At 47.5% G+C, this 26,563-nt stretch overlaps 1 protein-coding gene across 2 annotated transcripts in view; it reads left to right on the top strand.

The window, feature by feature from the left end:
- Window positions 1-26,563, top strand: part of TRAPPC9 (trafficking protein particle complex subunit 9) — a 543,982-nt gene that overhangs the window by 110,030 nt on the left and 407,389 nt on the right. For both annotated transcript variants that reach the window (XM_025450136.3, XM_049092784.1), the window contains 5 exons: window positions 935-1,080; window positions 9,003-9,088; window positions 12,368-12,494; window positions 15,975-16,107; window positions 18,762-18,925. In XM_025450136.3, coding sequence (XP_025305921.1) covers window positions 935-1,080; window positions 9,003-9,088; window positions 12,368-12,494; window positions 15,975-16,107; window positions 18,762-18,925 — 656 coding nt within the window. The remainder of the gene's footprint in view (window positions 1-934; window positions 1,081-9,002; window positions 9,089-12,367; window positions 12,495-15,974; window positions 16,108-18,761; window positions 18,926-26,563) is intronic.

The raw sequence follows: 26,563 nt of genomic DNA, 5'->3' as shown, positions 1-26,563 counted from the left end.
AAGAGTGCTGGCAGGGTCACCACTGGGCTACTTGGTGTCCCCACCTCGGGACATTCCAGATCCTAACCCTATTTGCCTAGGTGATCATGGGAGGGGGTCACAGATGCTGTGGTTTAAGAGTGTACTGTCTCCTGCTGTCACCAGCTTCCAGCCATGCAATTTGGACAATTTATTGTCCCTCTGTGTCAGTTTCCTGATTGATGATGTGAGGCGATAGTAACAGAAGCCAAGCTAGGAAGGAGGTTGGGATGTTTCATTGAAATGATACATGTGAGGTAGTGAGCAGGGGCCTGGGCGTGCTCAGGTTGTACAGATTGGTAGATCCCAAATAAAGGGGAGCTGGCCAATCTGAGCATGAGTGGTGATGGGTGCACCCCTACAGCTAGGAGAGCAGTTTAAGGGACAGGCTGTGCTGGTGGGGAGTCAGCCTTTCTCTTCAGTGAAGCAGACGGTGCTGTTAAACTCTGTACGGGGACCTGTCAGCCCTTACAGTCAGGTGCTGCCGTCCTGTGCCTGAGGGCGAGCCCACCCTGAGGGATGCAGGCAGTGACAGAAGAGAACCTGCCTTGCTGAGTGGTAGGTACTGAAGCCTCGACTTGAACCCTCATGATAGTTTGTGAGGGAGGACCCTGTGTGCATTCTGGAGATGAGGAACCTGAGCGTAGGAAAAGGCAGGGCGCGCTCGTCCACAGTGCAGGCCAGATCTCGGCCCCCTCCTTGTGGCCGCCGCAGCTGGTGGGGGGGAGCAGCTGCTGCCCGGGGTGGGCCTGAGTGACCACGTGCAGTGATTTGCTGCTTTGTCCTGCTGAACGGGAGTGCTTTTCCCTTTGCTGTGGGATTTACTGTTTTTCTGACACATGGTATTTCGTAGTATTTATGCTGAAACCACGCTAACAAGGCAGTTGAAGTATTTTTGTTCCATTTGAAACAATAGGCGAGTGAAGCTGTTGAACCTTCCTGCCAGCCTCCGGCCACAGAAGATGAAAAGCTTGCTGGGTCAGAACGTGTCGACCAAGAGCCCCTTCATCTACTCACCAATTATTGCACACAACCGTGGAGAAGAGCGCAACAAGAAAATAGGTAGGCCCGTTCATCCTGGCTTCGCCTGGCCACCAGTGGCTGGTCTAGGTTCCCCTTTGTTCACGCGTGTGAACAAAGGCTCCATCTCATTTTATCCAGTTTGCTGCCATTGTCACAACTTTGACCCTATATCTGATTTTTCTTTAAATCGATGTCATCGAAGGTGAGTTCTGCGGAAGTTCTAGAAACCAGAAGACCTCTGTTACCTAGACTGAAGCAGACAAGAAGACAGTGGTCATTGGAGCCCAGCATGGCTTCGGGATCATCCGGGATGAGACTTGACTGGGGCATAGGGACAGTGCATTGTGTTCTCTGTTGTGCACTGGCAGCCCTGGCTTTGTGTGCATGTGAGCTGGAGATCCGGTGGTTCAGCAGGGCCACGTGCAGCTATGTTTTGGGGTTGAGCAGGAGCCAGCACTCATTCTTGAGAATCTGTAACATACTTTTCTGTGTGCCGAGCTCCCCGCTGGGTCCCAGCCCTGCCTGCTGCCTTCCTCCCTCTCAGTAGACCCAGGGCTTGTGTGCTACCCTCTCTGTCCCTCCTGAGGCCTGGCCCAGAAGCAGGCCTCGTTCTTTGCCAGCTCCTCCTTCCTTGGGTCCCTGACATTTTGAGATAATGCGCTGATCATTGCCAGACACGAGCCTATGTGTCGTAGCATTGAAGTGAAAGGGAAAGGCCTGTCCCTGGTGGGTACTTGCCGATTCTCTCTTAGGAGTTTCAATACGAGATCCGAGGAGCTTTTGTCTCTGCTTTTGAAATGCAGTGCTTTCTCCTCCTTCTGTTTTATTTTTGCTTGTAATCTCTGCAGCCTGAATGCAGCAGAAAGGCGGCCTGACTTCACAAGGCCTTTCTTCCCAGGGTATAGGTGTCCTTCCACACTTGCAGTACCACCCACCCCACAACTTGGACTGTGGCCCTCCGTGACCTGGCCTGCCGTGCAGCACTCTGCCTGCCTCTCTGTTCTCCTCCTGCCTCTCTTACCGACCCCTGCTCCCCAGACCCAGGTGCCTGGCTCCTTGCTGGTCTTCGAACATAGCAGTGTTGGTGCAGTCCCAGGGCTTGGTGCTGCCTCTGCTGTCTGCCCGGGCTCACTCCCCACATCTCCAGAGGGGTCTTCTCTGATCCCTGCACTCACAGGGCTGTCCCTTCCAGGACTCTGTGCCTTTGAGACCGAGTTCTCTTCCATGTTCATCCATTTCTCTTTCCCTTCCCTCTGTTTACTCACTGCTGTACCAACAGCTGCTAGAATAGTGTTGTACAGAAGGAATGGGGTAGATATTATGACCCCCATTTTACAGAAAGGGATACTGAGATTCAGGGAATTCAAACAAAATTTTTAATTACTATTTTTAGATTATTTATTTATTTATTGAAATAGAGAGCAAGCAAGTGAGTGCACATGCAAGCACAAGCAGAAGGAACTAGCAGTCAGAGGGAGAGGGAGAAGCATACTCCCCAAGAAGCAGGGAGCCTGACTCAGGACTTGATCCCAGGATTCTGGGATCATGACTTGAGCCGAAGGCAGATGCTTAACTGACTGAACCACCCAGGTACCCTGAGATTCAGGGAGTTCAAATGACTTGCTGAAGAACTCAGAGCATGCCTTGGCTCATGATGAATTTCGTGCTTGCTGGCTGGCATCATGGGGTTCAAGGTCAGAGGGACAGTGTGAGCCTTATGCACATCACGTGGTCTCAGTGAAAAGTTCTTACATTAACACCAGCACTGGAATTCCTTAGCATCTGGAAGGATCTCATAATAAGCCTTATTCACAATTAGTAAGTTACCTGAATACCTTAAAAATACAGTGTTTCCTAAGAGAGGAGTTTGTTCCAAAGACAGAGGGCATAACGGGTAGGAGTACTACGCAGACTCTGTGCTCTCCTGGAATGGCAAACATTTCTTTATTCGAGGATGTCATAGTTCAGCTCATTTAGTTTCCCTAGTGTTTTTGGAGGAAGTATGGTTTTCTCCAGTGCACAGAGTGAAACATAACACGTGGTTCCTGCCCTCCACAGGTTTTCCGGGTCAGTGTAGGCTGGCAGGCAGGGCAGAAACAGGAGAAGTGGCATGTGAGATGAGATGCAGGGCAGGTTTCCTAACAGTGTAGAACTGTCACCAGCAGGGCCTGCTGGCTTACCTGCTGAGCTTGGACGAACAGTAAGCACTGGACCAGCTGGGAGCGGGGGCGCCTCCAACCTGGGAAGGCACCCTGGGGGCTCGCTTGATGGTGATATTGTCTCTTGAGCACGATGTGGCTTGTGGGGGCTCTGGTTCTTCATTATGTAAAACAAGAAAATAAAGGAAGAAATATGGAATAATGTCCTTGAAAAATACCACCAGATTGTAAATTCTGAGATGTTTCTGAAATTAGGAGCCCCGAGTATGTAGCATACTACACTATAGTCTGTGTGTGTGTGCGTGCACATGCGCATGTGCATGTGTCTCCATTGGTTCAGCCATCAGTAAACCCCCATTGAGTTTCTCCCGTGTCCCGGGCAAGTGGCAGCCCTGGCCCTGTGGTTCTAATGGTGACAAGGCAGTCATGGTCACTGCCCTCATGAAGTGTTGGTAGAGTTGGAGGGAAGTATTAAGTAGTAATTTCAAGCAGTAGTAAGTATAAGGAAGTGGACCAATACATAAAATAATGACTAGTTTTAATTAGTGCCATTAAATAAAGATTGGCTGAAGTGGAGAAAAATATCCTCTTACGTGGTATGGAATCCTCGCCTTTCCTTGGCTTTAAATATATCTTACGTATTTAAAATGAGATTTTGAGTTTTCTCTGACAGTGTTGGAATGGTTTCCTTTTGCGTCTGGGAGATGATTTTGCTCGTTTGCTCTTGCATCCGTCACGTAGGCACGGATTCCTACTGCTGTGTGTCAGGCGTTGTAAGGGGTACGAAAGCCAGTCCACACAGATGTTGACCAGCAGCCGGTACTGCTGCTCGGTCCCCTGCCCACTGTTCTCACTGTGCTGCTTGGGCTAAAAGCCTGAAAATGACATTTCCCCTGACTCCCTGCCAGCCAGATGCTATGGGGTGAAGGTTCAGGAAGGCAGGGACCCCCGGTGGTGGCCGCGGTGCCAGGCACTATGGCTCCTCCTGCGTTGGTGATGGCAGCCGTCGAAGCCTCGGCTGGGGGGGCCGTGGCAGCAGCTCCACGTCCGTGGTCCACCAGTGGCCAGCATCTGATAAGGGGCCAGTTAACGGCCAGTGAGTGTTCATTAACGTGAATGAGCGACCAGCTGGCCGCAAGTGTCCCCTGGTTGTTAGGGGAGGAGGCCCGACTAAGTAGGCGTTTGTGGTGAAAGTTTGTCTTTCACATTCTGGTTTCAGTCTGTTGATTTTGAGATGGCTCGACCTCACCACCCCCAGCCTGGGCCTGTGTGGGTGCAGCTCTAACCGCCCCCCCTGCCAATCCCACTAAAGCCAGTCCTGCCTCTTTATGTATTTATTTTTTCCTCTCCAAGTTTCAATTGTTGAGGCTTCACTTATGAAAGTAACACCCTGCATGTGCTGCAGAGGGCTTAAACAAACCTTACCCAGGGATTTGCATAACTACACAACGCTGCAGGCATTATATCCTCATTTGACAAATGAGAAAATTAAGACTGAGCGTATGTAAATGACCTGCCCTAGGTAGGACAGCTAGTGATTGCACAGCTCAGTCTCCAGCCGTGGTTTACAAGTCAAAGCTCAGGGATTTCTTTCTTTATAATATGGCTCCTCATCCCCATGAGAAGCACCTGCTCATCCGGGCTGAGGTAAAATTCAGTGGATGATGCAAGATTTTTTTCCTAAAATATAATAGAAGCCTCGGCCAAAATGCATGTTATTTGTTGAATACCCACGGGTAGGAAAATGTAATTTATATTCTGTGGCTTCTAATATGTTTTCTGCAGCATTCTCATCAGTGAAGACCTGCCTAGAGGTTTGAAGAATCACACATCTTTAACCTAGAATTCCAATATCTATAAATGAATCTTTGTGTATAATTGGAGGAGTTATCATCACAGCAGGGGACATAGAGTGTTTGAGAAGGAGAAGCCCCTGGGGGCAGTTTTTGAGACCGTCTGCACTCTAATTTGGAATAATTTACCCATCTTCTGTCTCCCTGTTGCTAACGTTGCCACTGCCGCCGTTCAGTCTGTGCAGAGGTGATTGTGGCTCACATCCTGAGCTTGAGTACGGGGGTGGGGGGGGTGAAGGGTTTTCTGTGATTTGTGCTAGGACTTTGTGGCATGGCCAGGCTCAGTGCCACCCCGGAGGCCGTGTGGTGGCCTGCACAGGCCCTGGCTGTCAAATGGCCGTGGGCCATAGCTTGGCCCTGAAGCCTCCCGCTCGTCATCTCGGACAAGATTGTGCTTGCTCATGTACAGTGAGAGAAGAGACGCCAGTGCACGGGGTTCTTCTGAGGGTCGGGAGAGGTAATGGTCCTAAAGGAGCTGGCAGCTGTGGAGAGAAGGTTCTGGATAGCAGTTGTGTGCACTGTCCTAGGTGCTGGGGCTGCAGCGAGAAATCAGGGGCGCTTCCCGCCAGCCAGGTCCCTCCAGGTTGGACAAAGAGTGTGGTGTGGCTCAGAGTGGGGAGGGCCTGATGCTGGGCAGGTGTTGAATAGCCACCCAGTGCTGTAGCCTCTATGGTTTCTAGGATAGAATCTCAAGGAAGGGCGTCCACCATGGGATCTGACTGCTGAGGCCTGGAGTGGAGATGGTCTTCTTTCAGACAGAAGTAATCATGTCATCAGTGATGCAATCAGTGATTTATCTTAGACTTATTTTTTTAAAAGATATTATTTATTTATTCATGAGAGACAGAGAGAGGCAGAGACACAGGCAGAGGGAGAAGCAGGCGCCCCACAGGGAGCCTGATGTGGGACTCGATCCCAGGACCCCGGGATCATGCCCTGAGCCAGAGGCAGACACTCAACTACTGAGCCACCCAGGCGTCCCTGGTAGAGTAGGACCATGCAAGTATAAATGGTTCCTTTCAGAACCCCAGGAAAATGACATTTTAAATGATGATTTTTTTTTTTTTTTACCATGACAGAGAAAACAAATGGTTCCTTAGCTGCCAGGCAGAGCAACCTATTAAAATAGGTGATGTTTTCTTCCTTCCTTCCTTCCTTCCTTCCTTCCTTCCTTCCTTCCTTCCTTCCTTCCTTCCTTCCTCCTTCCTTCCTCCTCCTCCTTCCTCCTTCCTTCCTTCCTTCCTTCCTTCCTCCTTCCTTCCTTCTTTCTTTTCTTTTCTTTTCTTTTCTTTCTTTCTTTTCTTTCTTTCTTCTTTTCTTTCTTTTCTTTTCTTTTCTTTTCTTTTCTTTTCTTTTCTTTCTTTTCTTTTTCTTTCCTTTTCAAAAAGATTTGATTTATTTATTTGAGAGAGAGAGAGAGAGAGCATACACAAGCGGGGAGGCCGGCAAGCAGAGGGAGAGGCAGACTCCCTGTTGAGCAAGGAGCCTGATGTGGGACTGATTCCAGGACCCTGAGCCGAAGGCAGGTGCTGAACTGGCTGAGCCACCCAGGTGCCCAACATGTGATGTTTTCTTTGTTGGTGTGAGGGCCTGGGTGCTACTGCTGGAGCCAGCATGGGCTCAAAGAGGCTATGAAGAGCCAGGTGGAGGCACAGTGTGCTCTAGAGAGTGGCTTCTATGAGCCTGCCCTCGGGAGTTCTCCTGCCTGAGGGCCCGGGAGGCCCGGTAAGGAGGGGTAGAAGGGATGAGGCGGGAGGTCTGGGGCCCTGGAGCCAGCAGTAACAGAGCAGCACAGGGCGGAGAGCTCAGGCCTTGGAGCCTGGCAGCCTTGCGTCTGGCTCTCAGTCACCACGTTAATGAAGGCAGTTCAGCCTGCAGGGCCTGCTCCTTGTTTGTGAAGGAGGATGTCCTTGCTCTGCTGTCCACTTCCCTGCATTGACATCAGGCTTAAATGAGTATGTGGTTGTGCAAGCAATTTTACAATTAACTGACCTGCTGGGCTGTTTCTTTACTTTATGCAGTTTGAGGGTGCCAGCTGTGGACCACGTGTCACAGGTGTGGCGTAGCCGGCCTCTGTACAGGGTTTGGTGCTAAGTGTTTGCAGTGGTGTCTTTATGAAAGCTGAAGAATTCTAGCCAGTTCCACTGATTACTACTTTCTTTTTTTTTTTTTTTTAAAGATTTTATTTATTTATTCATGAGTGACACACAGGCAGAGACATAGGCAGAGGGATAACCAGGCTCCCTGCAGGGTGCCCGATGTGGGACTAGATCCCAGGACCCTGGGATCATACCCTGAGCCCAAGGCAGATGCTCAACCACTGAGCTACCCAGGCGCCCTGATTACTACTCTGTATCGACTCCGGAAAACCCTTTTAACACCAGTGTCTGTTCTAGATATGTCTTTGAGTTTACAGTCCTGAGCTTAAGTCCCCGTGGCCCTACTTACTAGCTGTGTGATTCCCAGGCACATTTAAAGAAAATCTAATTAATTATTTAATTAATTAATTTGAGAGAGAAAGAGAGAGAGAGAGAGAGAGAATGAGCAGGAGGGAGAAGCAGCAGTGGACTCCCCACTGAGCAGGGAGCCCGATGTGGGGCCTCTATCCAGGACCCTGGGGTCATGACCTGAGCCGAAGGCAGATAGATGGTCAACTGAATGAGCCGCCAAGGCGCCCCTCCCAGGCACATTTATTTAACTTGTCTGGACCTCGAGTGTCCACCCTGTAGCAATGCGGATGATAATACTGGTCTCATAGATGGTGATGAAGAGTAATGAGATAAACTGCTTGATGGTGCCTCATGCTGGATACATGCCTAACACATGTTAATTATTTTTGAAGTTCCTGTGGTTTGCCTAATGGGGTGTCTTAAAGGAAGTAGAGGGCAGTCGAAGGTGGAGGTGGGCACTGCTTTAGTTTTCTGTTGCTTTTAACAAGTTACTGCAAGCTTACTGGCTTAAAACAACACTGGTTTATTTTCTCACTGTCTCTGTGGGTCAGGAGTCTGGCACATGTTAGCTTGGCTCGCTGCTCAGGGCCTCACAGGTGTCAGCGGGGACCGTGTCCTCATCTGGAGGGTTGACTAGGGTAGGATCTGGGTCAGGTTCCCCTAGGTTGTTCTTTGTTCACTTCCTGTGGTTGTACACCCGAGACCCCTGCTCTCTTGCTGCCTGTCAGCCAGGACCGTCCCAGCCCACTGAGGCCCTCTCTGATCCTTGCCACTATGGCCTCCTCCATATACCCACTCATGCTTTGAATCTCTTCACTCAGGAAGCGTGTGGTCCCTCTGAAGGGCTCACTTGGTTAGATCAGCCACTCCCAGGACAGTCTCCCACTGATGAACTGGAAGCCAAGTGATTTGGGACGTTTATGCAAAATCCCTTCACATAATCTAATCTCCATATTCACACTCGGGGAGAGGGTTACACTGGGCGTGTACACCGGGGCTGGGGGTCTTGAAGGTCATCTCAGAATTCTACCTTCCATAGCTGCAGGTGACTGCAGCTGACCTGGGAGTGACCCAGGAGAGGAAGCCACCATCTTCTCTCATGTTCTTGGGGAGGGGACAGGGGAGTCACTCTGTATGCCACTTAAAATTGACTGCATACCATCTTCCTAAGTAGCAGCCTCTGGATCAGTGAAGGCTGTGTGACTCACGGGTCCACACCAGGAGCAGTGCTGTCGAGGTTGATTTCAGTTTTGCAAGGTTGCATTTGGCACACTAGCACACTGGCATGAATTCAGCCGGCTAAAGATGGCAAGAGCATCCAAGGGGCAGTGATGACTTGCTTTGTTTTAGAGGAGGCTACAGTTACACCAGCTTTGAATTTTCATCTAAAGATGACCAAAATGCCCACTGTTTCATTGGAAAAATAAATTGCCAGAGGTGTAATCTGAAACTGTGTGAAATATGCAGAAACACCAACTAACACAGAGATTCTTTTCTAGATTTCCAGTGGGTTCAAGGAGACGTGTGTGAAGTGCAGCTGATGGTATACAACCCAATGCCATTTGAACTCCGAGTTGAAAACATGGTATGTATCACCCCGAAACTAAGCTTTTTATTTAACATTTGAGGTACATATCCTGTGATATCTGTCTGTTTTTATATTTGTTTTGCCAAAGAGTATAAGGGTTTTGTGAAGGAAGATCACGTCCTGTCACTCCTGTGTCTTTACTGCTTGGTGCTCAGTGTTCGAACCAGGGAACAGACGCTTCTGATCTGAACACACAGCAAGTTTACCTGGTGGGATGTGAGATTTGAAATAATCATGTTGAAATTTACATGAGATTAGTACAGGTTACAGATATATGTTATGTCGGCTGCTCAGTATCAGCCTTACTTTATTGCTACATGATGATACGATGATCAAGGCCTGAGGGAAGTGCAAGCTCTGTAGAGTAGGGGAATAAATTATTGCACCACCAGTGTGAGGTTCCTCTTGGGCGTGAAATCTAGTGTTCTGTTTTTGTCTTTTGTGTAAGGCATTAAAGGCTCGCTTTTTAGTGGGGCCCACTGGGGCTGCTCACCTAATTCCATAGTCCGTGGCAGGAGATGTGTACTGGCTCTCCACACGAATTCTAACGTTTCCGGACCTGAACCACTCACCTGCCTTGAGGGTCCCATTTCTCAAGTCTTCTCTGTCCTTATTATTATGTAGTGTTTCTGGGTGCTGTGGGTTACTACCTAGCACCGTGTGTTGTTACGTGGCGCTGCTGAGTGCTATATGTTGTTACCTAATACCACGTATTAGTATATAGTATTGATTTGTGACTTTTTCAGAAACTTGCAAAGGATGATTTTGAGATAGTTCATGTTTTCCTTTAGAGTTTTGTGACTCATGTTCAAGGTAAGGGGTGGGCTTTTTGTGAAGGTATCTTGCTGAGTGCTCATGCCCTGTGTCAGGCCATGAGTAAAGCACTTGGAGGACCTGGTCCCTGCTGTGGTCAGTGCTGTGGGTACATTGGGTGCTCCAGGGCCCACAGAGAGAGTTGCAAAGGCTTCCCCAGGAGAGACAGGGCTCAACTGAGAATACAAGGATGAGTAGGAGTTCACCAGGCAGACTGGTGGTTCTTAAAGGTGATGATTAATTAGGCTCTCAGCATGAAGCATAGGTTCCCAAAATTCAGTAGAGCTCTGAGAAGCTCAGCTGAATGTCAAGTCTATAGTCACTCAGAGAGCAAGCCAGTGGGGAGGAGTGTTGTCCTCCTCCTGTTGTGCAAGAAACTGCCAGCTTTAGGGCTCGGCTCTCGGGTCAGGCCTTCTAATGACTTTCTGTCTCTTGGCCTGAACAGGGAATAATTGTTTAAAGGATTTTCCCCAAAATGCCTTGAGTATCAGATACTTGCTGCTCTTTCTAACACCTTTTTTCTCTTAAAAAGTAGCTTTTAGGAGTGCCTGGGTGGCTCAGTTGGTTAAGACTCAACTCTTGATTTCGGCTCATGTCATGATCTCAGAGTTGTGAGATAGAACCCTGTGTTGGACTCCAATGTGCAGCCTGCTTAGAACTCTCCCTGTCCCCCTGCCTCCCCCTCTCCCAGTGCGTGTTGCTCGCTCTCTCTCTTTCAAAAAAGTAGCTTTCATTTTTATCTGGTTTATAAGTAGCCTGTGCTTTTAAATAAAAAGTTAGGAAGAATAAAGAATAAAAAAAAAATTGCCACTAGAAGGTAGCCCACAAATCATGGTCAGAATTTGAAAAATGAAATTATGAAATATTTCAAGCATGGGAAATGTTAACAGGGAATAATAAACACTCTGAGAATCCACCATCCACATTTAGCGACTGTTGACGGCTGGTCACATTTGCTTCGGCTATTTTAAGAAGAGATAACATGCCAGTACGTTTTGCCTGGAGACAGTCGCCATCTCCTTGCTTCTGTGCTTGCACTCTTGCCCACCACCCCATCCTCCATGTAGATCATTTCATGCTTTTGCTCGAAATGTGGGCTCAGGTATGCTCACTATTGCTAGAGCGCCTGCTTCTGGGTGCTTTCTGTAGACCGAGTGAGGAAAAGCGTGCATGTGTGTACACGTAGACACGTACTTACATATATATCCACACACGCACACACACCTGTGCCCGTACACACATGTGCTGCCACAGCTCTAGCCCACTTCTGCAGGGTCCTCTGTTGCCTTCGCCTTGTTCACACCTGTGTCCTTTCCGCCAGTGTGAGAACTGAGGTCCCAGCACATGATGCTGGCTTGCTTACTCAGTCGAGGGCCTCTCCTTAGTGCGTGTCCCTGCTCTGACATGGTGGCAGGCTGCTGGGGGCGGGGGAGGAGGCACTCTTACATCATCAGCTTTGTTCCCAGGCAGTAGACGTTTTTGATCTCTTAGTGAATGGTGTTTTTGTATTTTATTTTCTAATATTTTTTATTGTCAGATGATAGAAATACCTTTGCTTTTTTTAAATTTTTATTTATTTATGATAGTCACACAGAGAGAGAGAGAGAGAGAGAGATTGAGAGGCAGAGACACAGTCAGAGGGAGAAGCAGGCTCCATGCACCGGGAGCCCGACGTGGGACTCGATCCCGGGTCTCCAGGATCGCGCCCTGGGCCAAAGGCAGGCGCCAAACCGCTGCGCCACCCAAGGATCCCCCCCTTTGCTTTCTTAATGCTGACTTTTTAACTTTGCTAAATGCTCTTGCCAGTTCAAGTTCCATTATAGATTCCAATAGGGCTTTTTATGTTTACAGTTTTGTTTTTTGTGAGTAACTGTCTACATGCGTTTCATTCCTTTTCTCTTGCCTATTGTATTGGGTAGGACTTCTGTTACTGTGTGAAGTGCTGAGCGCTTACACCCCTGCAGTGTTTACAGTCATGCGGCAGCTCCTAGAAGCCAGGGAACCTGTCTTGCTCCCTGTCAAGCATAGCCTGACACGTTGTGAAATGAATTAATAATTCATAGATGCATTGAGGGATGATAATTGAAGATATATTTCCACTTCATTTTTTAAGATTATTATTTACCTTTTTTATTTTTTCTTTACATTTACATTCCAATTTGGTAAAGCAGCAAAAAGCAAATGTGTAAAATACAGCAGGCAGGACTAACAGCAAGATGGAGTCATTGTTCAGACACCCTCAGGGCTCTCTGTTTCAAGGTTGGTTGTGGTAGGCACACCTCTGGTGTCTCCACAGCTCTCTGTGGCCCCTCAGAAAGGCCGTGCATCACCGTCCTCACCCTGGCAGTCCTGGAGCTTGCCTGTGAGCGGGTGCACTCTGCCCCAGGGACCAGCAAAGCAAAGGGGGGGGGGGGATTGTGGAGGGTGGGCTGTGCTTGCTCACACTGCTCTTGCTTGCTCTAGGGGCTCCTCACCAGTGGAGTGGAGTTCGAGTCTCTCCCTGCGGCGCTCTCTCTTCCTGCTGAATCTGGTCTTTACCCAGTGACGCTCGTTGGGGTCCCACAGACGACTGGAACCATTACTGTGAATGGTAAGGAGATGCGGTTTCTGATTTCCATTCGTGCAAGACTACTGACCCCCTGTCCTGCCCCCTGAGGCCTGTCACCGGTCACCCAGTGTTGGTCTTAAACGATTCAAGGATGATGGCGAGATTGCATTTCTTGGAGCCATGGCATGGAAGGGAATGGCTTTGAGTGCACGGGACTCACAGCGTTCCCTTTAGTGGAGGGGTTGTTCTGTGCCAGGCCTCCTCTCCTCCATTGTCACCATCCCCGACCTGCTGAACTCTTCTAGGGGCACTGCAGAGGTACCAGCAGGCTCCCTGCTGTAGTCGACCCTCTGACTCCCTGGCTTCCTCTCTTCCCCTGGTCACACCTCTTCAGAGGTCCATGTGTATGTGCAGAATCCGCTGGCCCCCTCTCTGTTGGGTGTCTGACCCTTTGTGTCCTTGGTTTGTCCTTATCGCTCCACTAAAACTGCTTTCTCCAAGTCCCTAGCTAACCCAGTTTGTTTGCCTTTGCTGCTTAGCCACCTTGGGCACTGCTGCGCACCTGCCCTTGTGGGCGCTGCCCTCTGGTTTCTGTGAGACACCCCCCTACTCCCCTGTGTGTGCAGCAGTCTGCAGATGCTGCCTCTATATGCGCCTCCCCTGGCCAGGCCAGGCTCAGTCCTTCCCCCTTCTTCCTCCCCATTCCCTCTTCTCTCCCTCCCCTCCCCCGCAGTGGGCTATCTCTAGGCAATCTCAGCCTCTCAGTGACTTTTCTGGCTTCAAGGCTCATCTATATGCTGCTGATTCCCAGGGCCACACTCCACCCAGACCCCTTCCTGAACCTGCAGAATCAGTGGCTAACCACCAGCCCCTTGGCTGCCTCGTGGGCACTACACTGCACCAAGAGGGCCTCCCCACCAGCTGCCCGTGTCCCGTGGGCCCAATCTCCATGAGGGCGTCACCATCCTGCCCAAAGCAGGGCTTCATAGGGCATGCTCACCTCCGGCTGTCTCTCATCAGCCCTATGCCTGCTCCTCCCATCTGCCTCCAAGGGCACTCAGAGCCTGCATAATGGGACCCTCTAAGGGTTTGTCACAAAAGCAACAGGGCTCCTCTTTCTGCATCGTCTTGGTGGCTGGTGAGTCCATTCTCCATATTGCTGACAAGTGGCCTTTTTGCAGCACACATCTGGCCATGTTATCTCTTAACTGGAGGTCTTGGTACCTGTCCACGCATGGCCCATCAAGCCTAGATCCCTTAGAGGCAGCTTTGGAGCTCTCCCGGTGTGATCTGGCCCTGCGACGTCTAGTGTCCCTCCTCTCCTCTTGAGTCACACGTCCCTCTCATAGGCTCCTTGCAGTTCTGGAAACCTGCCCAGCTTTCTGAGCTTTGCCTTTGCTTTTCCTTCTATTGGTGTGCTTCCAGACTTGGCTGGTTCCTGTGCTTCTCTTAGCTCAGACTTCCTTTCCTCTTGGAGACTGTCCTCAGCTTCTCTGGGTTGGGTCAGGTATCCTGCTTGGTGCTCCTGTGATGATCTGTGCGTGTGTCCCTCCAGGCCACTGGTTGTGGTTGCTCACCAGCCTTGTCTGTCTTGTCACTCCCTGGTGTGTGGTAGGTCTTCAGTAGATACTTGGTGGCTGAAAGAAGAGACAATTCTGGGAAAAGGGTGAAGTCTGGTGGGTGAGGTGGGCATCATGCTGGTTAGGACACATTGCAGCAGGCACTGAGAGGTACCAAGCACATGACTGGTGGGAACATGGGGAGAGGTGATCCAGAAGGGGAGAGTGGGTCGAGAAGGACTTTCTCCTACTAAGTGACCCTGACTTTTGAAGGCCACCTAGAAATTATCCAAATGAATGGAGTGTGGAGCAGGGGGGGTTCCAGGCACACAGAACAAGTGGTCCAGAGCTCTGTGGAGTGTTGGGGAACTGGGGGCAGCTCTGAGGAATTGATCCAAGGCAGAGGGATGGTGGCAAGGCTGGCAATGTGGACAGAGGGCAGATGCAGAGGGCTATGGGGTGCTGGCTTTTTCTCCCAGGGGCTGCATTTCATTAGAGGAGAGATACAGTCAGAGGGTAGTGCAGGGGGACTCCCAGGAACTGTGAAGAGTACAGGCTGCAGATGGGCAAGACCACGGGCAAGGAGGCCAATTAGAAAGCTGTTCGCATAATCCAGGGATGAAATGACCAAGGTAGAGCCGCAGCTCCTGCAGGAGTGGAATAAAGGAGATAGGTGAGGAAGGAAATAATTAGTACTGACAGGCTGACCTAACCAATAACCCACACCTGGATGAAGAGTGGGAGCCTTAGTAACAGAGCTCTGAGATGGTACAGACCAGTCCTGCTCATTTTTGGCACACCTTCTCTACGAAGTGGAAAGGGCTGACCGTGTATTACCAGAAATATCAGTGGACATAACCGAGGGTTTGTCATCAGGTTTTGAATTTCTTTACATTCCTCCTCGGCGATAGGTAAGAAAAGGAAGATGACCGATTTTAATTAAGAAATGGAAAACAAAGATTGCTTAGGCAAAACCACATTATGTCAGGTTTTCTGGAAAGAAAAATAGGAGGGGGCATATTGCCAGATGTGGGCTTCAGTGGAGGAACATGTTTGCAAGTTAAATTAAGTCTTTTAAGAAACATATTTCAAAAGGAAGGAAGCGTGGGTGCTGTGAATTGGTGATTTTAGGTTGGGAGAGCAGTTTATCACTGGCAGAAGGTGAAGGAGCCACTGATGGGCCATCAGGACCTGTGTTGCCTCCCAGCTAACCACTTTCTTCTCCGATTCCTATAACTATTTCATGTGTGTGCACATTAGCCCTCACCCTGAGCATGTAGCCATGGGTGTTGTTTCATTTTGTTATACAGTGAGTATTGTTTATAATAATTATCTCTTGAAATTTCAAAAGCCATTTTAAAGCTTTGCTTAAATAATTTCAAGTGCTCATAGAACCAATGAAGGATTTTTGATTTTTTTGTTGGCATAGAAAATTCGCTAATCTTAGATCACAGTGCATGTACACGTTCAGCGGATTTGCTGGATCACCAAGCAATTATAATAACAATAATTGGCTCTTGAACTTTTATCTCTCCCCAGAAGATTTTGAATGATTTTTCAGGTACTTATTCTGTCTCATTATGTCCTGCAAAGGAAAACTAGCTATCACTCTCCTAGAGACGGGCAGATTTGAAAAGCAAATTGTCAAAGCTCTGGGACCCTACTGTTAAGTTGTGTAGAGATTTATAGTTGATGAAGACTCACCTTTCACTCCTCCCCAGACAGCCCCATTAGGTAGAAATGTGGGGACTGTCACCCTCTGTATGCACACCCAGGCTTGGGGCTGAGCCATGGGTGGGACCCATGGGTGACAGCCGATGGCAGGTCTGGGGCAGGGGTGCTGTGCTGCTCCCTGCTGGCGGCTGCCTCCAGATGGCGGGGGCGGGGGGGGGGGGGGCGGGGGGACGGGCTGAGGGTTGGAGGCCTTTCCAGAGGCTGTGAAACTCTTCGTTTTGCATCCTAGGTTACCATACCACAGTCTTTGGAGTCTTCAGTGACTGCTTGCTGGATAATCTCCCAGGGGTGAAGACAAGTGGCTCCACCGTGGAAGTCATCCCTGCCTTGCCCAGACTGCAGATCAGCACTTCCCTGCCCAGGTAGGGTGCAGGCGGCTGTCTTCCCACCAGAAGGGCACCTCAGAGCAGTTTTTAGCATACATTTATAATGGCACCACGTTAATCCGTGATTCTTAGAACCCAAATCTGGGCGAAGTGTTTCTTCAGGATAACCAATAGGCAACGTGCTTTGCTGAAAGTGGAGTGGAACAGAGTTGAAGTGTTTCTCACCATGAACAGAACAAAATGTGAGATTAGCCTTTGGAATCCTATTTTTTGTGAAAAACCGTTAACTCTTAGCTTTTGAAAAGTAGATTTTTTAAAAAAACAGCATTATAGGAAAGCATGAAGAAGAAAGGGAAATACATCTGAGGACTCCCAGAAATGATTATTAATGCTTTGTGTTTTTTCTTTCCAGTGTTAATTCACCTTCTTTTCTTAAATATGTATTTGCATATTGAGATTATATATACATATATATATATATATATAGTGTCCCAGGTTACTTTTTGCATAGTCATATAACATAAGCTAAGAAATTTCTATCTCAATTGCTTCAAAAAGTATATTGTAAAGATACTCAGTTTGGATGATAGAAATGTTTTAAGACAGGGTAGGTAGCAGTGATAGTTGCATTACCTCATAAATTTACCAAAAAATATTGAATCATATACTTAAAAAAAGTGAATTTCATGGTATGTAAACAGCACCTCAATTTAAAAAATGAATTTTGGTGGCTTTAGTAATGGAGTACATGATTTCAGATGACTTTTCCTTAAGTGAGTGTTGCTTCTAATTAATATAAATATCACTGCGACTGAGTTATTAAATTGGCTCCCACACATTTATTGATACATGATTTAGGCTTTGTCTGTAGGACTAGTGATTAATCAGAGATGCCCTCGACAGCAGGTCTTGCCTGTTGTAGGAGTTTATGTCCAGAGGGGAGATAGACTCACTATAGTGAAGCTTGCTAAGTGTTGCTGAAAACAGGAAGTGGAAGCGGGGAGGCCACTTTCCCATTCATGTTCAGGAAGGTTTCACAGATGTGTTGTTTAAATTCGTCCTTACAAGATTCACAAAAGTCGGTCAGATGATGAAGCAAGGAAAAATATGCCCAGACAAGGGGACGTGTCTGACTGTCATCTCGCTCAGGACTCCGCCCCTTTCCAGCTCCAACTCTGTCACGTGGGATGCTGTACGTGGTGGGGATGGTTGGCACCTATGTCGGCCAGGTCTTGTGGCTGCACTGCAGCTCTGCCTTCTTTTCCTATGGTCCCGGGGGGCTGATACCCTCTTTGAGACACAACGTAGTTAGTCTTGTTGTGTTTTAGTTTTTCTGCATAACTCCTCTGCAATTTCAGGTTGACTACAAACAGCTTTTGCTTAGGAAGGATTCCATCTTAAAATATTAGTCATTTATAGTGAGGATAGGAGTCACTCTTCCTTCCTTGACAGAGAAAGTTTATTTCTTGATGCATGAACAAGTTTAAAGGTATAAAATGTAAAGGAATGCATTCACCTTGATTCATTATGCTGTTATTTTCTGAAAATGTGGTTTGGATATAAAAGCTCAGAGCTGGGAACGGGAGGCCCCCAAGGAGGCGCATGGCTGGCTCGATAAGCCTGATTTGTTTAACCATCGTCTCTTCTCTTGGATGCCAGAGGTGTGAGACCAGCACTGTCTGGAACATTCTTTTCTGTCTTTTGGACCAGTGTGGGGATATGGAGCTTTCTTGTGGCACATAGAACAGAACTTGGGTCTGACCTCAGTCCTTTGTTCTGTGGCCAGAAGCAGACCTAGAAAGAGCTGGCAGGCAGGGAGGCTGTTGGGTCTTTGCTGGGTGGGGTGGCCCAGAGTCTTTGTCCATTTTTGGTTCAGTTAAGTATATGGTGTAGACTCATGGTGCTTTCTTTGGGGATCCTTCAGGTTCAAGGAGGAAGAGAATTGGGAGCCAGGTGGACCCTTCCACCCCATGTTGACCCTTCCTCCAGTGACAACCCCCTTTTTCTTGTGGCTGAACATCTCCAGAACATGGTATATGCTTTTGAACCCAAGGGCTGTGGTAGTGGAGCCTCAGGGAAGAGGCAGCACGCTTTGGGTCTGCACACTGGGCTGCACTCCCATGTGGCATGGGCCCTACCTGACTACACAGATGCCATAAGACCCCAGGGCACCACCCAGCTGCCCTGTGTCCCATTAGGCACTTGCAGATGTTGCTTGTCACTTTTACCTGTGACATGGAGTCTGTCGTGCATACTTCCCATTGTTCTTCTCCTCCAGTTCCCAGGGTATCAGTCGGGATGGTTCATTTAAGTTTTCTTCTTAAATCTCTGGGTTTCACAAGTCAGTTCTGAGCATGAGATTTACAATTCTTTTTAGAGATTAATAGTTCAGGGATCATTTGAATTAACTCATTGCTTCATTTTAGGCCCCACCATAATCCAGTAGTTAGGATTTTTATACACTTCACACACACGAGGCTAAAGCTGAGTGGGAGCACAGGACGTGTCTGCACACGGAAGGTTCTCTGCATGTGGCACTCACCTTGTGCTCCTGATACCTGGGATTCACGTTCCCTGGTCCCTATTTCTGGAATGTGTTAAGTCTGGTGTTGTGAATAGTTCTTGAAATGCCACCGTTTTCTCTGATTCTTTCTTTTAAAAATTTATTATAACTATTACTGCTATTTTAGATCTGCACACTCACTGCAACCTTCTTCTGGAGATGAGACATCTACCAATGTGTCGGTCCAGCTTTACAACGGGGAGACTCAGCAGCTTGTTATTAAATTGGAGAACATTGGGATGGAACCATTGGAGAAACTGGAAGTCACCTCCAAAATTCTCACCACCAAAGGTGGGTTTGGCCCCAAAAATGTTTATCTTCTCTGTTTGCAGAAGAGACTCTTTAAATGGCTGGAGCTCAGAAAGTGTAAAAGCTTCTTTTAAATTGATAACATCATGAAACTGATGTGTGAAGGATGCACAAAGGAAGAGAAAGGAAGTGAAAGGAACAAAGAAAGCACCTTTGTCCTGGTGCTGTTGGAGGTTGCCAGATCCCCAGGAAGAAAACTCTGGAATGAGTGGAGAGAAGAAGTGTTAGTGGCTCAGATATCCATCCTACCCCGGGTTTGTCCGTGGCTTTAAACGTAGAGCCTGTGCACTCCTTATGTTTCCTGGTCCTAGGACACATGAGCTGGGAGGGTCATGAAACTTGTGTTCAAATTTGGGCTTCACCATTTACCAGCTATTTGTCCTTTACATGCCTCAGTTTCTCCCTGAGTAATAGGGAGGCAGTACTTACCACGTGAAGTGAAGCAGCGTGTGATGGAATGCCTAGAATGTTAGAGGTTACTGAGTGCTACTGATCCAGGGGAGGGTATTTAAATAGGAGGGAAAGGTATCAAGAGGGAGAAGTGGAAAGAAAGTCAGGTCATTTAATAAAGTGAGAGAACTTATACAGGCCAGTGAGGCCAGACAAAGAGGTAAGGAAGCTAGCTGGACCTGGGGTGTCTCCATGCTCCTGCTGTGAGGGCGAGGAGAGCCACGCATACGGTGGGAGCCTGACCGGTAGTGGTTGAGTGTCTAGGGAAGGGTGTACTATCCACATATCGCTCCCCGGCAGAGGGCTCTCTCCTCGGGCTGATGACATTATGGTGGAAAAGACCAAGTGAAGTAAGTGTTTATTAGAGGTAGAGCCACACGCCATCTGGCAGTTCCAGTTGGAGGGAAGGGCGAGGGAAGAGTTTGGGAGAATTTGTCCTGCAAAACATACCATGAAGGAAGGAATTTGGATTTTGTAAAAAAGGGTTCATCTGAGCTCATCCCACTGGGGAGAATGCCAGTGCATCTTGCATTCCCTTGTTTTTCCCCCTCGTTCTGATGAAAGTGTACGTGGGGGAGCCAAAGCATGTATCTGCCTGTCCTGTCTTGCCTGCTGTCCCCATCTGTACCTGTCCCCATGGGGAAATGCTGCCTACGTTCAGATTCTGTCACTTCCTAGCTGTGTGTTACCTTGAGCAAGTACTTTAACCTCTCCTGGACTTTTCCTTGTAAAATAACAATAATAACAGCACCTACATCACAGGATTATTATGAGCGCTAAATAGGATGATGTATGTAAAGGGCTTTAAATAGCACATGCTGTCGTATTATTAGCACTCACATTTGTTAGCTGCTACTATTACTGCTATCATCTCTATGGTCATCATCGCCATACTACCACCGCCTCTATCACCACCTCCACCACCACCACCACCACCACCTCCATCACCAGCATCACTACCTCCCCCACCACTGTCATCACCACCATCACCTCCACCTCCACCACCTCCACCACAACCATCACCACCATCACCACCACCGCCATCATCATCATCACTACTCCACCACCACCATCACCTCCACCTCCATCACCACTGTCACCTCCACCTGCGTCATCGTCATCATCACTACTCCAACACCACCACCATCACCTCCACCATCACCTCCTCCTCCACCACCACCGTCACCTCCACCTCCATCATCATCATCACTACTCCACCACCACCATCACCTCCACCTGCGTCATCGTCATCATCACTACTCCAACACCACCACCATCACCTCCACCATCACCTCCACTTCCACCATCACCTCCACCACCTCACTTCCACCTCCACCACCACCATCACCACCACCTCCATCATCATTATCATCACTACTACCATCACCACCTCCACCACTAATGTCACCACTATCACCATCATCATCAGTTCCACCATCACAGTTGCTGCTACCACCAGCAACATTATTATCGTCACCATTGCCACCCTCATTATTGCCACCATTGTCATTCTTGCTGCCATCACCATTTGTTCTCGTTGCTGTGGAATGCTCTCCTGTGTAACGCACCATCGTTTATGACTGAGCACATTTGGGTGGTTTCCATTTGGGACTATTAAGAATAGTCACCCTGAGTATTTTGTCACATGCTTTGGCAGACTTCTTTAGATGTTTCTGTTGAGTGTATCTCCAAGAGTAGAATGTTGGGTGGTAGGGTATATGTGTGTGTATTTGGCTTTAGAGTGAAACGTTTTTCCAAAGTTGGTTGCACTAGTTCACGCCATGATTATGTGAGAGTTCTGGTTGCTCAAGTCCTCACTGATACTTGGCATCTGTAGTCATTTTATCCATTCTGGTGCTCAGGGTGGGGTGTAACTGGGGTTTTAGGTTCCATTTATTTGATGACCAGTGAAGCTGAATACCTTTCATTTTTTTTAAGATTACTTATTTATTCATGATAGACAGAGAGAGAGAGAGAGAGAGAGAGAGGCAGAGACACAGAGGGAGAAGATCGTGGAACTCGATCCTGGGTCTCCAGGATCACACCCTGGGCCAAAGGCAGGTGCTAAACCACTGAGCCACCCAAGGATCCCCCTGAATACCTTTCATATGGTTTCGGATACACAGATCCTTTTTTGTACAAGTGCCTTGTCCTTTTTTCCCTTTGGGCATTCTTCCTTCTCTGATTGTCTCTGTCTGTCTGTCTCCCTCTCTCTCTCACTGGTGAGACCTGTGTATGTTCTGACTAGGAGCTCTTGGTTGGGAATGAGTGTGACTGTCTCGCACTGTGTGGTTGCCTGTGCACTCTTAGTGGTGCTTTGGACAAACGGAAGTTACTAATTTTTTTTCATTTTTTAAAGATTTTATTTATTTATTCATAGCCAGAGAGAGAGAGAGAGAAAGAGGCAGAGACACAGACAGAGGGAGAAGCAGGCTCCACACAGGGAGCCAGATGTGGGACTCGATCCCGGGTCTCCAGGATCACACCCCAGGCTGCAGGCAGCGCTAAACCGCTGAGCCACCCAGGCTGCCTGAAGTTACTAATTTCAACATGGTTCACCTAATCATTTTTCTTCTGTGGTCATTGCTCTTTGGATGTCATGTAAAAACGCTTTGTCTACTTAGTCTGTGGGAAGCTTTGGTGACCCAACTTAGTCTCATCCTTTCTTTCCTCTGTTTTTGGGAGCAAGTACATATGGATGAGGTAGAAAATGCCTCTCTGACCTGAAATGCCTTCATCTGGTATCCGGATTTAATAACTGGTTAATAGGGTGTGGTCGATGTTGGAGCCTGTGAGCCCCTGGTCACTGACAGATAATCACGGAGCCTGTAACCATGAAGCGTGTCGTGTAACTTACCTCTCTATCACAGCTTAGCAATTGGAAACCATCTTTTCCTTTTCTCCCATAAACTCAAGTGACGGTCATGTGTCCACTATTTGTTATGCACCTGCTGCTTCTTTCTTAAGCAGGGATCGCCCTGTTTGTCCCCTTTGGAAATCCTCGAATAACTTCCCATTGTCCTGGACCCCAGTCATTGTCCTGGCCTCTGCCCTGTGCTTCAGCCTCCTCTGGCCGCCTCTCCCCTTGAACTCCCAGTGTTCGGGGTCGTTAGGAGGTAATTTCAGTCTCCTGGACATTCGTGCGCCTCTTCTACACCTTACCACACACCCATCTTCTCTCCCTAGAGCTCAGCTTGCTGACTTCCACTCATACCCTTTCACCTCTTATTTCCAGTGAACTTTCCCTCTGGGCTTGTGCTGAGTATTCACTCTGGGAATCTTCCTCGTCTGGGCTTCTGGGTCCCCTCCTGTTGTCGGAGTGCCCCAAGGTACTTGTGCAGGCACGCTTTCACTATGCGTGGCTTTCACTATGCATGGCAGTTATTTGTTCTGGGAAGGCGCTCTGTCTCCCAGCGGCTGGGAGTCTCCCTGAGGCCTAGTGCCTGGTTAGTGCTTAGTACTGAGGGGTTGCTGATGGGAAGGGCTTTCTCGTTTACAGAATGAGACAGATAGGAAAAAACAGATGTGTGTGAATCACTTTGATATTTCTTTTGTTTTTTAAAGATTTTATTTATTCATGAGAGAGAGAGAGAGAGAGAGAGACAGAGACAGAGACACAGGCAGAGAGAGAAGCAGGCTCCATGCAGGAGCCTGATGTGGGACTTGATCCCAGGTCTCCAAGATCAGGCCCTGGGCTGAAGGCGGCGTTAAACTGCTGAGCCACCCGGGCTGCCCTCACTTTGATATTTATAATGAGTTGCATGGGTCCCTGTACTCATTCGGCTTCTGGTCCACTCCATGTGAGTTTCTGCCCCTGCTGCTTTGCTGGGACTCTTCTCCCTTCCACAGAGACCTTCACCTACTTCTTGATTAGCCGAGCACTGCTTTCCTCCAGAGAGCTTCTGTCCACCTGTCTGGGCTACCCTGGACTTTGGTGTCCTTGTGCTTCTGAACTCATGTGGAACTTACCCTTTGTGTCAGCCATCCCCTCCCTCTCTGACCTTTCATTATGAGAATGTTCAGACATACAGAATTTTACCGTGGACACTGTATGCCATCAACTACAGTTCTGTAATTAATGTTTTCCTGTGTTTGATTTATCAGGTACCCATCTAGCCTCCTATCCATTTGTTAACCCATCTTATTTTTTGTGTGGTTCAGGGTAAGTTGCAGATTTCAGAGCATTTTACCTACTAACATTTCAGGTACATATCACTAGTTAGAGTTCAAAGTTTGTTTACTTTTTTTGGTAAAATATATATGCAGTGAAATGTACAAATCTTAAATTACCATTTGATTAGGTTTGATCCACGTGTGTCCCCTGGTTCCCTTTCCAGCCAGTCCCTGCTCACCCCAGCTAGTGTGTTTTATCAGGTTGGCGGATGGTCTATATGCATATTGTTGGAACCAGTATGGGACAGGGTATCCCTTCAAGGTGAAGCCTTTGTTGTGGTACATCACACACATGCTTTTCTTCAAATAAAGAAAAATTCCTGTTTTTTTTTTTTTATTCTCCCATCCCCTTTGCTTTCCTGTCTTGTTTTATTTTATTTTATTTTTAAAGATTTTATTTATTTATTCATGAAGGACAGAGAGAGAGAGAGACAGAGAGAGGGAGAGACATAGGCAGAGGGAGAAGCAGGCTCCCTGTGGGGAGCCCAATGTGGGTCTCGATCCCAGGGCCCCGGGATCACTCCCTGAGCCAAAGGCAGACACTCAACCACTGAGTCACCCAGGTATCCCTCCTGTCTCGTTTTAATCTCTAACCTTACAAACTCATTTTTAAAATCCTTTTGTCTTTAGGATCAGTCATATTAACAGCCACTTTAGTCATGGTGATACCAACAGTTCATCCCTGCAAGAGTCTAGACTATAACTTTGGTCCTTACGGGGTACATGTGTCCCTGTGATCATTGGAACCTGTCATGGAGATGAGCATTTGTAATCAATTGCAGCTGGACAAGGGCTATCTGTCAGGGTCATGTAAATTTTAATTATAATCCATTTGTGAGCCAGTCTTTACTTATAGGCTGTTAAAGGTGAAAACTTCTACCTTTGCTTAAATAGCCATAGATTTTATTATAACTAAGTCCAAATTAAGGAGAATTGATTGTATTTGCTTTTAAGCAATCTTCTAAGATATTTGTGAGTGTACAAACACAAATATTCACATACGTATGCACATAAAAACCACACACCCCCTTAATATCTTTATTCCACCAGTGTAATTTTTTTGACAAAAGCAATGATTTCATGTTAGTGTAACTAAAAACTCTTAAGTGTTTGTGGACTGAAACAAGATTCTCTGCTTTTCTCATGAGTGTTCTCCACAGTTAGATGCAGATATGAATGTATCTCAGATGCTGAAGGTCAACAGCAGTAGCAGTTTCTGGACTACTGTCAATGTAAAATAACCACTTACACTTGACTGCATGAAACTAAACCCTAGCACTACAATCATGGCTATTATTTCTGAGACCAAATCCCACAGGGGGAAAAAATTAGTGACATACACTATGCTATTTTATCTGTTTGTTCCTTGCAGCATGTTTTTGCATAGGAATTTTTTTCTTTTAGTTCAAACCTGAGAATTTTTTAAATTGAACTATAAATGGCATACAATATTATATTAGTTTCAGGTGTATAACAGTGGTTTGATATTTTTGTACATTTTGAAATGATCATAATTAGGTCCCGTTACCATCTGTCACCAAAGAAAGATAGGACAGTATTTCTGACCATATTCCCTGTGCTGTGCATGGCATCTTGATGACTTATTTATTTTATAACTGGAATTTTGTTCCTCCTCTTCCCTGTCACCGGTTTTGCCCATTCCCTCACCCCATTCTCTGGCAGCTACCAGTTTGTTCTGTGTATTCATGAGCATATTTCTGTTTTGTTCTGTTTATCCGTTTGTCTTGTTTTTTAGAGTCCAGATATAAGTGAGATCATGCCATATTTGTCTTTCTCTGTCTGACTTCCCTTAGCATAACACCCTCTAGTTCCATCCACATCATTGCACATGGCAAGATTTCATTCTTTTTATGGGTGAGTAATATTCCATTGTGTATGTACACCACATCTTTATCCACTCCTCAGTTGATGGACACTTAGGCTGCTTCCATATCTTGGCTGCTGTAGATAATGCTGCAATGAATATAGAGGTGCGTATATTTTTTTGAATTAGTGTTTTTGTTTTCTTCAGATAAATACCAAGAAGTGGAATTGCTGGGTCATATGCTAATTCCATTTTTAAATTTTCGAGCATAGGATTTTGAAGTCTCTCTGGATAGTCCATGTTGTACCATGGTAATGAAAGGAAGAAACAGAAAGGTCCACTTTTGAGGCATAAAAATGTATTAAATCTGACAAGGAAGCTATAGGTTTTCCATCCTGCTGCAGCTGTACAAGAGCCTTTTGTGCACTATGGATTTCCTCTGTGTTATTACTTAGATACTGTGCTTATTTGCATTGGGGGATAAATAAGCTGTTCTCTGAGTGGATTTACCTGTTGTTTGAATGTGTCACTCTTAAGCCATGGAACTTAAAGAGAAGTAAGCAGTGAGTTAGAAATGTTTCTCAGCTTGCCATAGGCTTGGAAATTGTTAGATTCTGAATGCAGTTCTGAAGTAGGACTTGGAACCTGTTCACTGACTGCCCTTTGTGTGGGTGGGGGCATAGATCAGGGTGCAGTGTTCAAACCTGTCTGGAGCTGTGCCGCTGGTCACCTGCATGTTTAGCAGAACCAACTGGTGCTCCTTTTCCTCCCCTTCTTCTTGCTTTTCCTACTGAGCTCTGTCAGGGCAGCTTGTCCAGCACGGGCTCTCTTCAGCCAGGGAGAGGAAAGATGGTTTCCGAGTCTGGCCGACTTGGCTCCCAGCCCCTGCTCTGTTAATTACCGGCTGCCTTAGTAAGCAGTGTGGCTGCTTGAGGATTAGGGTTCCAGTGCAGGCTCTCCCTGGGACCCAGTCCTTCCCTCAGGTCATAATTCGAGGACAAGGGATAATGCCTCTGGTGCACCTAGCACAGTGCCTGGCATGTGGCCGCTAGTGAGAAACTGCTTGTGTCCCTTCCCTTTACGTGGGGGAATGAGCTGGGGCTTCTGCTTCCCATTTTCCACATCTGTCTGCCAGGGCCTGGGAAACCAGGGTATCCGAATTGTTAAATCCC

Source organism: Canis lupus, chromosome 13 (assembly GCF_003254725.2).
Source record: "Canis lupus dingo isolate Sandy chromosome 13, ASM325472v2, whole genome shotgun sequence".
NCBI classification, from domain to species: domain Eukaryota; kingdom Metazoa; phylum Chordata; class Mammalia; order Carnivora; family Canidae; genus Canis; species Canis lupus.
This window is presented reverse-complemented; position numbering and strand designations above follow the sequence as displayed.